The 14,263-nt window shown below is 35.6% G+C and overlaps 1 protein-coding gene across 1 annotated transcript in view; it reads left to right on the plus strand.

Moving 5' to 3' along the window:
- The first annotated feature begins 64 nt into the window (after window positions 1-64).
- Window positions 65-14,263, plus strand: part of LOC127880031 (39S ribosomal protein L22, mitochondrial-like) — a 28,601-nt gene continuing 14,402 nt past the window's right edge. The window contains exons 1-2 of the mRNA XM_052427244.1: window positions 65-177; window positions 5,832-5,871. Coding sequence (XP_052283204.1) covers window positions 168-177; window positions 5,832-5,871 — 50 coding nt within the window. The 5' untranslated portion in view covers window positions 65-167. The remainder of the gene's footprint in view (window positions 178-5,831; window positions 5,872-14,263) is intronic.

Genomic DNA, 14,263 nt, shown 5'->3' on the forward strand with positions numbered 1-14,263 from the left:
CATTTTATTTTGTAGCCATACTAACTCAGTTCTAGAAGGGAGACTGAAAACATGTACTTTTATAAAATAATATTTATTTAATAATTACTTTTAAATTAGTTGTGTGTATCCATTTTCTTTTTTGACAATATCAACGGTGCGCATAAAACAGTCCAAGAGGTGTAATAATGGCCATATGTAAGGACATTCATTTTTTTAGATGGAAATATTGATTTATTTATGAATGGAACCGTTAACAGTTGTATGCCTTAAAGGAGTTAGCGGCATTTAACATAGCACTTGTTCTTTCGTCCGTACGCACGCATGAAAATGTAACGAATCGCCTCTTCATATTTCTGATAATTTTGATTCAGATTCAGCTGCAGGTCACAATATACCAATATTTCCTTAAAACAAATTCAATGTAGAGGTTATATTTCAAATATTCCATTTCCCATAGGGTCCCATTATAAAACTGCCAACTTTCAAAGCATTTTTCTTGTATCACCTATAGATCAAATTTTGCTAGACCGGTATCATTTTAAAGATAAATCTGTCCTCTTTCAATAAATGCAGTAAAAAATATATGGTCTCGCAACTTCTAAGAAAGTAGAATTCGCCCAAAGGCAAGCACCCTCGGAAAACAGAGTTTCAAAAGTGAAATTTCGACAAAAGCCCCGTACTTTAATAAACGCACCCCAAATATTCATCTTTCAACGTAATCCCCAATGAAATGCGCCAAAATGTTGCAGACACACGCAGGGTGCAGGAAATAGTCACAAAAAGCATGGGTGCGATCGATAAATTGCTTTTAATACCGAAGAGAAAAGGAACTCTTTAGAAATAGGCACTACTTTCAAATGGACCACGAAGGGATACAAAATGATTTAGTGTAATGCAACCTAGAGCGGGGGTACCTATTACCGAACATCTTAGCCGAAATTAAAATAGTTTGGTATTAGGTGCGTTTATTTTATATTTTATAACAGTCAATATTTAGCCTTGATTTAATCTTACTCTTGCTTGTTACCATTTCATTATACGTCATCGTATACAATAGGTATATGCGTGAATACACTGGTACTGAAGTAACCACATTACCAAACAAGGCATCTAATACCGAAACACACAGCATGTATTACCCAACAGTTTCTGGATTTAAAAAAAACCTCAATCAAACTTGTATTTATATACGCTAACATGACCGGCGTGACATTTATCATTAAAGTACCTCTTCTCGAACCTCATCTCTTCTCAGACCCTTCATTTGTTTACATTGTATTCGCATGCGCGCACCAGCACTATGTCACCGTTTTTTTGAATAAGTTATTTGTTTACTACGACTCTCACGTAAGGGGAAAACAACAAAAATGCGTCAAAAACAAGTATAATAAGTAGATTTATCATAAAACACGTAAAAATCATTGTATTTCTTATGCTTTTAAGAATGTAAAAGGATTTTTCTTAAAAAACTATAAAAACATGGTCTTATTTTTGTTCTCAACTTTGCTTGACAATCGGCACATTTCGGCTGCTGCAATAAGTCACGTGACCATGGTCAAAATATGTGACTAATTTATTTTTAATGTTGTACACTGAAGGGTTCGAAAGCAGGTACTCGTTGTTTGGGCGACATTGATAGTTTTACATTATATGGATGTGCTGGAAACTTGTTAAAATCTGTGATCAAAAGAGGATTTACATAGCCAGCCATGTAGATTTATCAAATACAGTACTTATAAATATGTTTCACTATTTTCAATATTATATTTAAGTCAAAATGACGTGTCAAAAATTAAGAGGTTCTAAAGATGGTGCGTCCATGATATTATGGTAATATGCATGTTCATGTGCAATCCAACTTGTAATGGCATTCGGGTTGCATTTAATAAGATTATACAATAATAAAATTAGCAGTATTTGCATTCGAACGGAAGTAAATATTAAACATTTGTGACATACTGTAAAGTGGCGAAAATTATACATGGCAATTAGTTGTATTAACACATTGTCCATTGTCTACTAAGAACAATATTGATAAATATAGATTAATCGAGCTGCTTACACTTGTACCCATTTAAGTTAATCCGTGTAATTACAAACTGTCAGCAGGTGCAGGTGTCTTTATGCCACCAATTATCGCTTCTCGGACTTTTGGCTAAGATCAAAGTGTGAAGTGTAGTGTTGGCATCCTCATTTGTCTTTATTGCGTCATGCCTAAAACAGTTATCTGATAATGATATGCACAACGGTTCTGCTGCAAACTACTTCTGACCAATCAAAAATAATTACTGGATCGTTTGATACGCCCTTAACCAATCGTTATTGTTCAACTTCACATGGTATATTTTTTTATTGGATGAAGGTGTGGTTTTGTCGACTTAATCAAAACTGTCCCACAATTAACAGTACAATTACTGTTTCAATAATTACTCAACTAAAAGACTGTAACGATAAAGATACAGTGTGTTTGATTTGAAATTAATTTAGAGGAAATATCAAATTATTCGCGATATAATTGTGTTAAAAAATACCAAAGAAACTGTTAACCGAAATCAACAGAATTCAATGTTCTCTGCGCTAAAATGTTTGTATAAAAAATCAATACACGCTCTTTTTCCATGTGTATACCTTGAACCTGTACATTGCCGCCTAATTTTCGTGCTCTTTTGTTGGGAAATATACATGATGACTATATCGGAAGCATTTGTAAACATCGTGTTTACATTAAAAAAATCAAAAGTGTGTGTTCAGATTACAAATTATTATTCTCATTTGGGAATTTAACGGAACATTTATAGTACCGGTATATTTATAATATTATTTATTTATCTAGATCTATATTTTCTATCTATGTGTATAAAGTCAAAGATTCTATATACAATGTACATCTACGCCTAGTTTTTGAAATTAAGAACCAAATTGTTCGGAAATAGAGTTCCCGACCGATCCATGTGAACATATTACCGAACCCCTCAATAACTTTGTAATGCATGAATCTTCGTTAATATGTAGTGATGTCCCTTATTTTCACGCCTGTTTACATGTGAAAAATGACTGGTTTTCGTATAAATACACAAATGCAATGTCCGCATATGCTTATGAACTCAGTTCTTCAGAGTTACTGTTTCGACAAGGCACGCCTCGAAAAAAGATGCGTAACATAAAGTTAGTATAAATCTCAAATAGAACCTGGTGTTTTGTTGACGAGGGAAAGGATATGTCGTCATCAGTATGGTATGAATTCTGTGAAGAAAACTAGCAATGCGTCAACATAGCGCGGTTTATTTTTTGTTCGGTATTAGAAATACGTTCGGCATTAGATGCCCCCGCTCTTAAAGCAATAACTTTAACAAAGCCAAGCTTTGGGCATTGAGACCCTCATAACAATATGTTTTCTCAAACTGCATTCAAAGCCGAATTGATTTAAACAATACAAAAGATAGGTCATGTGTTATGTAAGAAAGAACACTACCAGAATCAATGGTCACTGTTTTACAGCCATGTATTTACCGGCTTCTCTCTGGTTGATGTTGGTTCCTTGCCATCTGTTAAGTCTCATGTAGTCTCCAACCTTCCAGCAAAAGAGTGAATTTCTAGTCATGATTTTAGAGGATATGTCATGTAGAGGATATAGCATTGCACACATCTTTAAGGAGCAAACCATAAAGGATTGTAGTCAATATAAATAAGTATGTATGCACATTCTGAAGCTAGATTTCCTCTTGAAAATTTTGCTGGATTTTGCTCCAACTTAAAGAGTAAAAGAATCTTAATGTGCAGATGATCGTAATGAAAGGAATTTGGCTTCAACAAGTTTTTTAGTATTATGTCCCTTTGTATGTTTTTCACTATCACTATAGAATATTTTAGTCCCAAAAGTTAGTTTTTAGCTCATCTATTTTTTGAAAAAAAATTATGAGCTATTGTCATCACCTTGGTGTCGGCGTTGGCGTCGGCGTCCGGTTAAGTTTTGCGTTTAGGTCCACTTTTCTCAGGAAGTGTCAATGCTATTGCATTCAAACTTGGTACACTTACTTACTATCATGTGGGGACTGGGCAGGCAAAGTTAGATAACTCTGGCGTGCATTTTGACAGAATTATGTGCCCTTTTTAACCAGGTTTTCCGAAGGAAAAAACTGGTTATTAGATTGGCGAATGCGGGCTGGCTGGCTGGCGGGCTGGCTGGCGGGCGGGCGGAACAAGCTTGTCTGGGCCATAACTATGTCGTTCATTGTCAGATTTTAAAATCATTTGGCACATTTGTTCACCATCATTGGACGGTGTGTCGCGCGAAATAATTACGTCGATATCTCCAAGGTCAAGGTCACACTTTGAGTTCAAAGGTCAAAAATGGCCATAAATGAGCTTGTCCTGGTCATAACTATGTCATTCATTGTGAGATTTTAAAATCATTTGGCACATTTGTTCACCATCATGGGACGGTGTGTCGCACGAAAGAATCACGTCAATATCTCCAATGTCAAGGTCGCCACGACTAAAAATAGATTTAAAAAAAAAAAAACTTACAAAGGGGGTTAATTTTGTTTGTTCATTTCAAAAGTTCAGTTTGAGTTTTCTCCCTTTATCAGATTTTTTTTTTCACAATGAAAACCTGGTTTTGTGACAATTTTGTCCCTTGTTATACTTAGAAAATTGAAAATTTTGGTTAAGTTTTGTGTTTAGGTCCATTTGATTCCTTAAGTATCAAAGCTATTGCTTTCATACTTGCAACACTTACTAACTATCATAAGGGGACTGTTCAAGCAAAGTTATGTAACTCTGACTGGCATTTTGACAGAATTATGTGCCCTTTTTATACTTAGAAAATTGAAAATTTGGGTAAGTTTTGTGTTTTGGTCAACTTTACCCCTAAAGTATCATAGATATTGCTTTCATACTTGGAACACTCGCAAACTATCATAAGGGTACAATAAAAGGACAAGTTGCATAACTCTGGTTGTCATTTTTACGGAATTATGGCCCTTTTTTGACTTTGTAACTTTGAATATATGGTTAAATTTTGTGTTTCGATCCACTTTACTTCTAAAGTATCAAGGCTATTGCTTTCAAACTTCAAATACTTTCATGCTATCATGAGGTTACTGTACCTTGCAAGTTGAATTTTACCTTGACCTTTGAATGACCTTGACTCTCAAGGTCAAATTATTAAGTTTTGCTAAAATTGCCATAACTTCTTTTATTTATGATTAGATTTGATTGATACTTTGACAAAACTACTCTTACCTGACATACCACAATAGACTCTTTTTTTTGAAACGGTTAAAAAACACAAATATTTATTTTTATTATTTTATTTTTGAAATACCGTCCAACCATCGCACCCAAGAATCCCCTCCCCCCCCCCACCCCCCCCACCCCGAATTTTTTTTTGTTTTGCATTTTTTTTCCGCATTTTTGGAAGATAATGTAATAAATGTCCACACCCCCACACTATACACCCCTCTGCACTCCACCCCTCCCTCCTTTGTAATTGAAATTGAGAGTCCCTTCACCTTTAAAAAGAAAATAGATGAGTGGTCTGCACCCGCAAGGCGGTGCTCTTGTTTAAACTCTCCTTTGACTACTTCAATACTTGGTAAATTAAAAATTTTGACAGTTTTGTGACATTGTGTATTTGGGTGAAAAAAAATTTTTTGGACTGTGACCAATTTCTGCAGCATTTCGTCCCTTTGTCTTTTGTGCATAAAGAATTTATTGTGGATTTGATTTGAAGATCGCGTAACATCTGTTTTGGAGGCATCAGTGTTTATGACACATTTGTAGTTTCTCCAGTTTTTGTAATTTTAAACATTTTGAATTATAACCTTTACTGTATTTTTTTACTTCAGGCATGAGAACTATTCAACAGCTTAGTGGAGTGGCCAAGAGGTTTGCTTTCTATTTTTGCCTCCAAGTTCATGTAAATTTCATTTTATGTTAAACATGTTAAAAGTGTTAAATGTACATCAATTTAATCCATTTTATGTAGATACTTGTGATCATATTGCAGTGAAGTACTTCTTATATGGGCTGTAATGCGAGATCAAGTTTTAGTTGTGTTGAGTTTTTGTCTTGAACTCTTGAGCAAGTTGCATATTGGCATATGCTAGAGATTTAGTGCTCCCGTGTATAGCGCGCAGGCTGTTTTTTAAATGCAAAAATGGAGAAAAAAATATTTAAAGACAATAAAACCACCTAATCAGACCGAAAATGGCCGCCATTTTACTATTGCACAATCCAATAATCCGGGGCATTGGAAAGCTTAATTAAGCATTCAAAAAAGAAAGCATCATTATGATTAGGAGCATGGGTTGCATAGCACTATACTTTTCTGACAATTTTGTAATTTTCTAGCAAAAGATTAACAGTCCACGTGCATTTCGTGAAAAACGTGAGAAAATAAGAATTAGTGTCCATCGTGTGATTTTTCCTCGGGGAAAGCATGGGCATTACCGGTAAATTTGAATGTCGCATAGGAGACAGGGATACAGTTGTTGAGGTACACCACTGTAGAACGTTCAATATTTATACACACAAAATGCAATTGCATATCTTAACGTTCTCAAGTGTCAATTAGTGTCTCAAATGTCAATAAGCGTCTTAACAAGTCGTGGCACATATAACTCAATAACATCTGACAATTACGAAGTGCAAAATGACCCCCTTTCACACCTACCGTTACCCGCAAAAAAGACCTCGTTCGCATCTACCCTTGCCTGCTCTCCGGAATGTCGACAACAATCCCCATCGGAATTCATCAATAAAGAAGTGTAAAAACACAAACAAAGAAATGTCCGCAAGTTTATTCAAACAAATTTATTTTTTACCAAAACTTCTTCCGCATTCATATCTACCAGTAGCGACTTCTTGTTGTTTCGACAATGGCCACTCAGTCTGTACGATTATAGGGTGGTAGTTTTCTGGAAAAAAACATGGCGGCCATTTTTATTATTTACATTTACACAACATATTTTTTACCAATTTAGCAGCCAGGATAGCGTTGTATCAATGTATAGCGCGCACCAGCTTATTTATTTGAATTTTGGAGGTAAAACACTGCGCACTATACGTGGAAACCTACGGTATGGCTTTTTATTTAATTTCTGACTTCATGTGACATACATGTTAAGTTATGGCACAACACTTATAGCCTTCTATCTGCATTAGCAGGGATTTTCCTTGTCCAATTGGGAAAAGTACCTGTACCGGTCCAATTGGGAAAAATTGAGTCGTGAAAACCTAAAAATTGGGAAAAATTTAATTGAACATACCCATTAAAATAATCATTTGCAGGCATGCCTTAATGACCATTAAGTAATAAAGTTGAAATAAATGACAAAATATTATAAAGAACACACAAAATCAATTACAAGTTGTTTTAATCTCTTGTAAAGCAATGTCTCTGTCTTTCATTTTTTTGAAAATTTTAACAATCTTTGATGTTTGATCATCTATCAGTTGCTGGCATCCCTCTCTGCACAGCATCATTAGTGCTGTCAATGTGTCGTGTGATAGACGGTTCCGATTGTTGGTGCAAAGATTGTTTATTAGACTGAACACCCTTTCCACAGAGGCAAGGTTACAAACCGACGTAAAACAGTACGCTGGCTGCCTGACAAAAGAACCGGAAACAGTAACGACTCTATTGATTGCACGCGCTGAATAATAAAACCCGAAATTAATGGAGCGCGTGGTTACACACAACTTTACGATTTTCTTTGTTCGCGCGTCGAAAGTTGGGTTTTGTTAAGAAACTTACGGTCGTTTTGAGAAAAAATTCGGACGCCAATTGGGATTTTTTCAGATGCCGATTGGGAATTTGGGAATTTTTGCTTGATTGGGAAAGTACCGTTTACCGGTACTTTATAAAAAAGGAGGAAAATCGCTGATTAGACAGGTTATCAACACTCACATAAAAACCATGAACAGTATTATTAATGCAGCACTGAACTTCGCAGCAGAATAATACCACAAATTTATATTTGCAAATGAAATACATGTGTAAGCACACTTTTGACAGTTTGAAATACTTATTTTTTCTAAACAAACATAGCTGCAGTTCTCTAAAACAGTGGTTATTCTCAAAACATGAATTGATCCATTGTTAAATTATGATTGTTTGGTATGAAACTGCCATGTTAATTCTTTTATTAATTTTCAGTTTGAAAAGATATAATGGGAGCTAAAAATTCCAAATGAAAAGTTAAAAAAAAAGAAAAGAATTTTTTAGATCTCAATATTTTATTCAACTCCCTTCCATAAAAGTTCAACCTTTGCGAATATAATACTGAAAACACGTGTCTTCACAATTTTGAAACATTTTAAGCACATCAACACTATTTCCCAATTTTATTCAAAACACCGCATTTTCCTAATCCAAAGGGTCCGGCCCTATTTCCAAATAGTCTAAAAAAAAACCACTGCGCTTGTTTAAAGGGTCTTTTTGACGATGCTGTTTCAGCATCGTCTAAGGTATGATACCATCAAAAATTTCTTCACAATGGCGACCTATCTAAAAGACCGAGCCAGTCCGAATGAGATAACTAGGTTTTTCTAATCGAAATACCTCGACCTCGTTGATTTTCATTGATAACATTCTCCTAGCAGAGTTGTCATTCGTGTTTCAACATTCAACAATGAGACAAACATGAGTAGGGCTGTCACGATTCACCGGTATACCGGTATATCGCGGTGCATGTCGTGAAAAAAATCGCACCGCGGTACGGCGTTGCCTCACCGGTTTTTTTTAATATTATTATATTAGCACATATATAAATACATTACATAATTATTTTGATATAGATATCGTTTTGAAAACTGTAGAAGCGATTCAAAAGGGCTAAATAAATAATCCGTTAATATCCAGGTCAAGCAAGCGCTTCCACTGGTAGATGTTTAACTTTCACATTTAAAATACGGCAATGTATGGGTCCGTACCTTTTTTTGAATTTGGGTTAGATTTCCTTTGCAAATAAGTTCATAATTATCCAAAAGATGTTTACTCTATTTCTTATTTTCTTTCTTTAGAATATCGATCGTTCAAAGCATGGCACTTCCAAATCATGTTATCTTAAGATTATGAATAAGTCGAGGAAGAATCAGAACGCTACGGATTTTCAATACTGGGCCTGCTGACTCCGCATTTTAAACATGCCCTTGAAGCGTTCGATTTACACAGGTCGTAGTCACAGCTATTGTAAACAACATCGCGGACATTTTAGAAAAAGACGCGAATAACAATAACAATAACAATGACTACTTCTATCAAGTTTATTACAGTTTCTTTTACAGTTTCTAGTCATACTATGATACCCGTGTTTTCTGATTATTGTGTTTAATAAAGTTTGTAAACTTTTTTCTTTACAGATACATATTCTGTAAAATATCGCGGTACGTACCGCGATACAGTGTTGCTGTACCACGATATACCGCGGTACGCTCACGGCGTATCGTGACAGCCCTAAACATGAGAGTCTCATGTAAAAACTTTTTTACAGCATAAATTGGCTTGTTTCGCTATTTAGAAGCTGTCATTTATGATATATGAATTATTTATTCACTAAATCTCCGCTAATGACAACAATGGATGGAATTCGAAGGATATATTCGATGTGAATGAATCACTTTCTACAACAATAGCTTCACCCATGAGAGAATTGATAACACTCGTGTCAAAACTTTCTTACAGCTTAAATTGGCTTGTTTCGCTATTTAGTAATGCAACAATAAATGGAATTCGAAGGATATATTCGATGTGAATGAAGCACTTTCTGGATCTCGACAGCTTGACAAGGCAAAACTTGCATACTGATAATACTGGTATTTTTAGTTATAAATTTAAGTCACATTTTGCTTAATAAATTTTGTTCGAGCATTTTGCGACTTATTGAATGGCTATGATACCCGATATCAACATGTCATATGGGATTTGCATATCACCAAGCTGTCCTGAAATACAACATTGATTACAAACTTTTTACTCAAATTACTGGTTTGTATGAATTCTTTCTTTTTTCTATTTAAGTAGTTGATATCATTATAGTCCAAATAATTAGATGTAATATACCGTTAGTCCATGTATATTGACCTCATATTTATTGGAGTAGATATCCTGTTAAAGTGGCCTTTTCACAGATTTTGGCATGTTTTGAAGTTAGTCATTAAAATTAATGCTTTATATTGATAGATGTAAACATTGGATCTTAAAAGCTCCAGTTAAAAATCCAGAATAAAATTCTAAAAAAAAAAGTAGCCCGCAGCAGGGCTCGAACCTGTGACACCCTTAGTCCTGGAGTAAAAACGCATTAGCCTGCTCTACTATTCTGCCAAGTATAAATGGTTGACGTATTTTATACCTAATATAAGCAATCTTCGTAGTTTCACAAAATTAAACTACAATAACAGAACGCTCCAAATTATTCAATCGTTTCGCGTTGCAACGCTTTATATTTTTTAAATTGTTAAAAGATGCATATAATGGCTATATTAGACCATGGTAAATGTTCAGTAATACTGTTTCTTCACAAATAACATAACTAAAACGAAAATTTGCGAATCCGATACAACTTTTTTCAATTTTGTCAATTTACCAAAACATGAAAAGATCCATTTAAAGTTAAATGAACTGTATCACAGTAAAAGAGACATTAAAGCGATTGTGGCCAGTTTAGACCAGATCAGCTTGCAGTTGCTTGAAAGCTGTTTGCTTAAGAACGGTTTTCTGACAATGACAAATAGTTTAATTGGATACTGATTAGACTGCCCTTTTCCTGTGACCTGGCTAATTAAATTCAGAAGCCTGGTAACAGTTTAACGTTAATGTTACCAATGTGTCAGACCGGGGCCTGGATTTTGAAATCTAGGACATGCATGATCAGAAGATGTGATTTAAGATTATACATTTTTTTCAAACACATACAAATGTAAACATGTATCTGTAACTAATGTAGATGTTATAAATAGTAAAATGCACTAAGTCAGAAGGCATTTGACTTCGGCTGGTGCCTTGGCACACCAGGTGTTTCAGTTGCAATAGTTTGATGGACTCACTACTTGGATGTGTAGTTACATTATTTACAGTATATCAAACTATAATACAAGAATACAGTGTATTATTATGCCCCCCTTCGATGAAGAGGGGGTATATTGTTTTGCACATGTCGGTCCGTATGTCTGTCCACCAGATGGTTTCCAGATGATAACCCAAGAATGCTTAGGTTAGGATCATGAAAGTTCATAGGTACATCGATCATGACTCGCAGATGACCCCTTTTGATTTTGAGGTCACTAGGTCAAAGGTCAAGGTCACGGTGACCCGAAATAGTAAAATAGTTTCCGGATGATAACTCAAGAACGCTTATGCCTAGGATCATGAAACTTCATAGGTACATTGATCATGACTCGCAGATGACCCCTATTGATTTTCAGGTCACTATGTCAAAGGTCAATGTTACGGTGACCTGAAATTGTAAAATGGTTTCCGGATGATAACCGAAGACCGCTTATGCCTAGGATCATGAAACTTCATAGGTACATTGATCATGACTCGCAGATGACCCCTATTGATTTTCAGGTCACTAGGTCAAAGGTCAAGGTCACAGTGCCAAAAAACGTATTCACACATTGGCTGCCACTACAACTGACAGCCCATATGGGGGGCATGCATGTTTTACAAACAGCCCTTGTTTCAAAAATGTTTTCATGTAGTATACTTATATTGATATTTACAAAATTGATGCATATGAATGATAGACTTTACTGAAATCATTTAAATGATACTGGAATCATGACAGTGAATTAATACTGATAATTATTTAATATATTTTGCTTGATACAATCATGTACATCTATATCAAATGAGATCATACTGTAACTTCAATGATGAATTTCAGAGAATTAAATTAAATCCAAAATATAAGGAACTCCTATACAGTACAGCCAAAGCGGCACAAACATAATCCGCGGCTACGCCACGGCCAGATTATTAGTCCGCGGCGGCCGAATCGTGTGTTCACGCGGCGTATCGCCGTGGCACTCGGCATCGATCCGCGCAACGACGCCGAGTCTGTATTAACCACGCGTACTTTCGCGGAGTACAATCCGCGCACAATAAATTTATTATGATTTTAATTATTATTATTATTGTTCTTTCAAAATTTGTTAACTACATGTAACTAATAATTAAAAAAAAATAATATTTCATGATCGCATCGACTCGGCATCATGTCGCGGACCGCGGCATGCCTCGGCGGACAGATGCGAAGTTTCGCGGTGAAATGCGACTTGCCGCCGCATACTGACGCGGCTTCAACGACTGACGCGGCATCGACTCGTTTCGCCTTGCCGCCGCGGATCGCGAAATACGTTTGTTCCGCTTTGGCTGTACTGTATCTCTCCCGCAGCGCACACACCTAAACATCCTGCTGTGTACCTATCCAAATCCAGATGAAAAAATATTATACATAATTATGTATCATATTGTTAAGAGGGGATGATTTTCCCTCTGTTGTATCAATGTATTGTTTTACTTCTTTAATCAGTGTGTTTTAAGATATATAAGCATAGCTCCAGGGTCAGTGATTCAGGCAATGAATATTTCATATCCTGATCTCTTTTTCTAATGGATATTTTAACTAGTTCCTACATTCAATACAGTCAAATATATGTTAAGTAGCATCTGTACAAATTGGTAGATTAAATTAGTGCATCATATATTATTTTTAAGTGTTAAAAAGATATAGTTCAAATGTTCATACTAGATTAATTTAGAACCTTAGTCATGTCACGGAGATCTAGAGTTCGTGGTCATGTGGTAATTAAACATTTTTAAATATAACCACTTTTATATGGAGTCCTGACCAGATCTCAAATGCATATCCCTTTTCTCTGTCACCCTGGTCATCTCCTATCAAAATGGCAAATTATATGCAGAACAGTTCATTATTCACAATGGTTGAATGAAGTACTTCAGAAAAAAATTGACATCATTTTCACATGGAAATTTCACTTTGACAGTTATGGAAAAAGAGCCTGCACAACACAGATCAAAAATACTTTTTATTTGTGGATCATCCCATATCATGAAACTCTATGTGCATAAATATCTCAAGTTTTCATGAAATCAGGACAAAAAAATGTTTTTAAAGTCCTTAATTGACCTGGCTATAGTAATCAGATTATTATAAGCTCAATTAGTCAATTTATATCATATTATTTGTGTATTGTAAACATACACACGATATTGCAGGTACACGATAGCAATAAATAATAACAAAGCCATCCATACTATAAAGGTCAATGGCAAAGCCTGTGAGAAAAATTTGAACACGTTGAGTGTAATCGCACAACGTGCTCATGGTGAGCTTTTGTGATCGCTTTATGGCCGTCGTGAGCCGTCAACATTTGCCTTGTTAACTCTGTGGATGCCATGTTTATATTCCAATCTTCATAAAATTTGGCCAGGATATAAGTCTCAATGATATCTTGGATCAGTTCGAAAATGGTTACAATTGGTTGAAAAACATGGCTGCCAGGGGGTGGGGCATTTTTCCTTATATTGCTATAGTAAAACCATGTTATCACTCGAGAGGCCACATTCATTTTCCGATCTTCATGAATTTTAGTCACAATATTTGTCCCAATAATATCTTGTTATCTTATGTGAACAACTTTGGGCCTTTCAGGCCCTCTTGTTTGTTCATCTTACCATTTGAAGAAAAGATATCATTGCACAGATGTCTTTTACTTTTAGAATGTGTTATGCTGCATTTTTTATGTGGCTTGTTCGGGATATATTGTTTAGCACATGTCGGTCAGTCCGTCAGTTGGTCCGTCCACCAGATGGTTTCCGGATGACAGCTCAAGAACACTTAGGCCTAGGATCATGAAACTTCATAGGTACATTGATCATGACTGGCAGATGAACCCTATTGATTTTCAGGTAAGGAGGTAAAAGGGTAAGGTCACAGTGACGAGAATCCTTAGGCCTAGGATCATTAAACTACATAGGTACATTGATCATGACTGGCATATGACCCCTATTGATGTTCAGGTCATTAGGTCAAAGGTCAAGGTCACAATGAGTCGAAACAGTTTAATGATTTCCGGATGATAACTCAAGAATGCTTATTTCTAGGATCATGAAACTTCATAGGTACATTGATCATGACTGGCAGATTACCCCTATTGATTTTTAGGTCACTAGGTTAAAGGTCAAGGTCAAAGTGACTCAAAACAGTAAAATGGTATCCGGATGATAACTAAAAAATGCTTACGCCTAGGA

Source organism: Dreissena polymorpha, chromosome 4, assembly GCF_020536995.1.
Source record: "Dreissena polymorpha isolate Duluth1 chromosome 4, UMN_Dpol_1.0, whole genome shotgun sequence".
Taxonomy (NCBI): Eukaryota; Metazoa; Mollusca; class Bivalvia; order Myida; family Dreissenidae; genus Dreissena; species Dreissena polymorpha.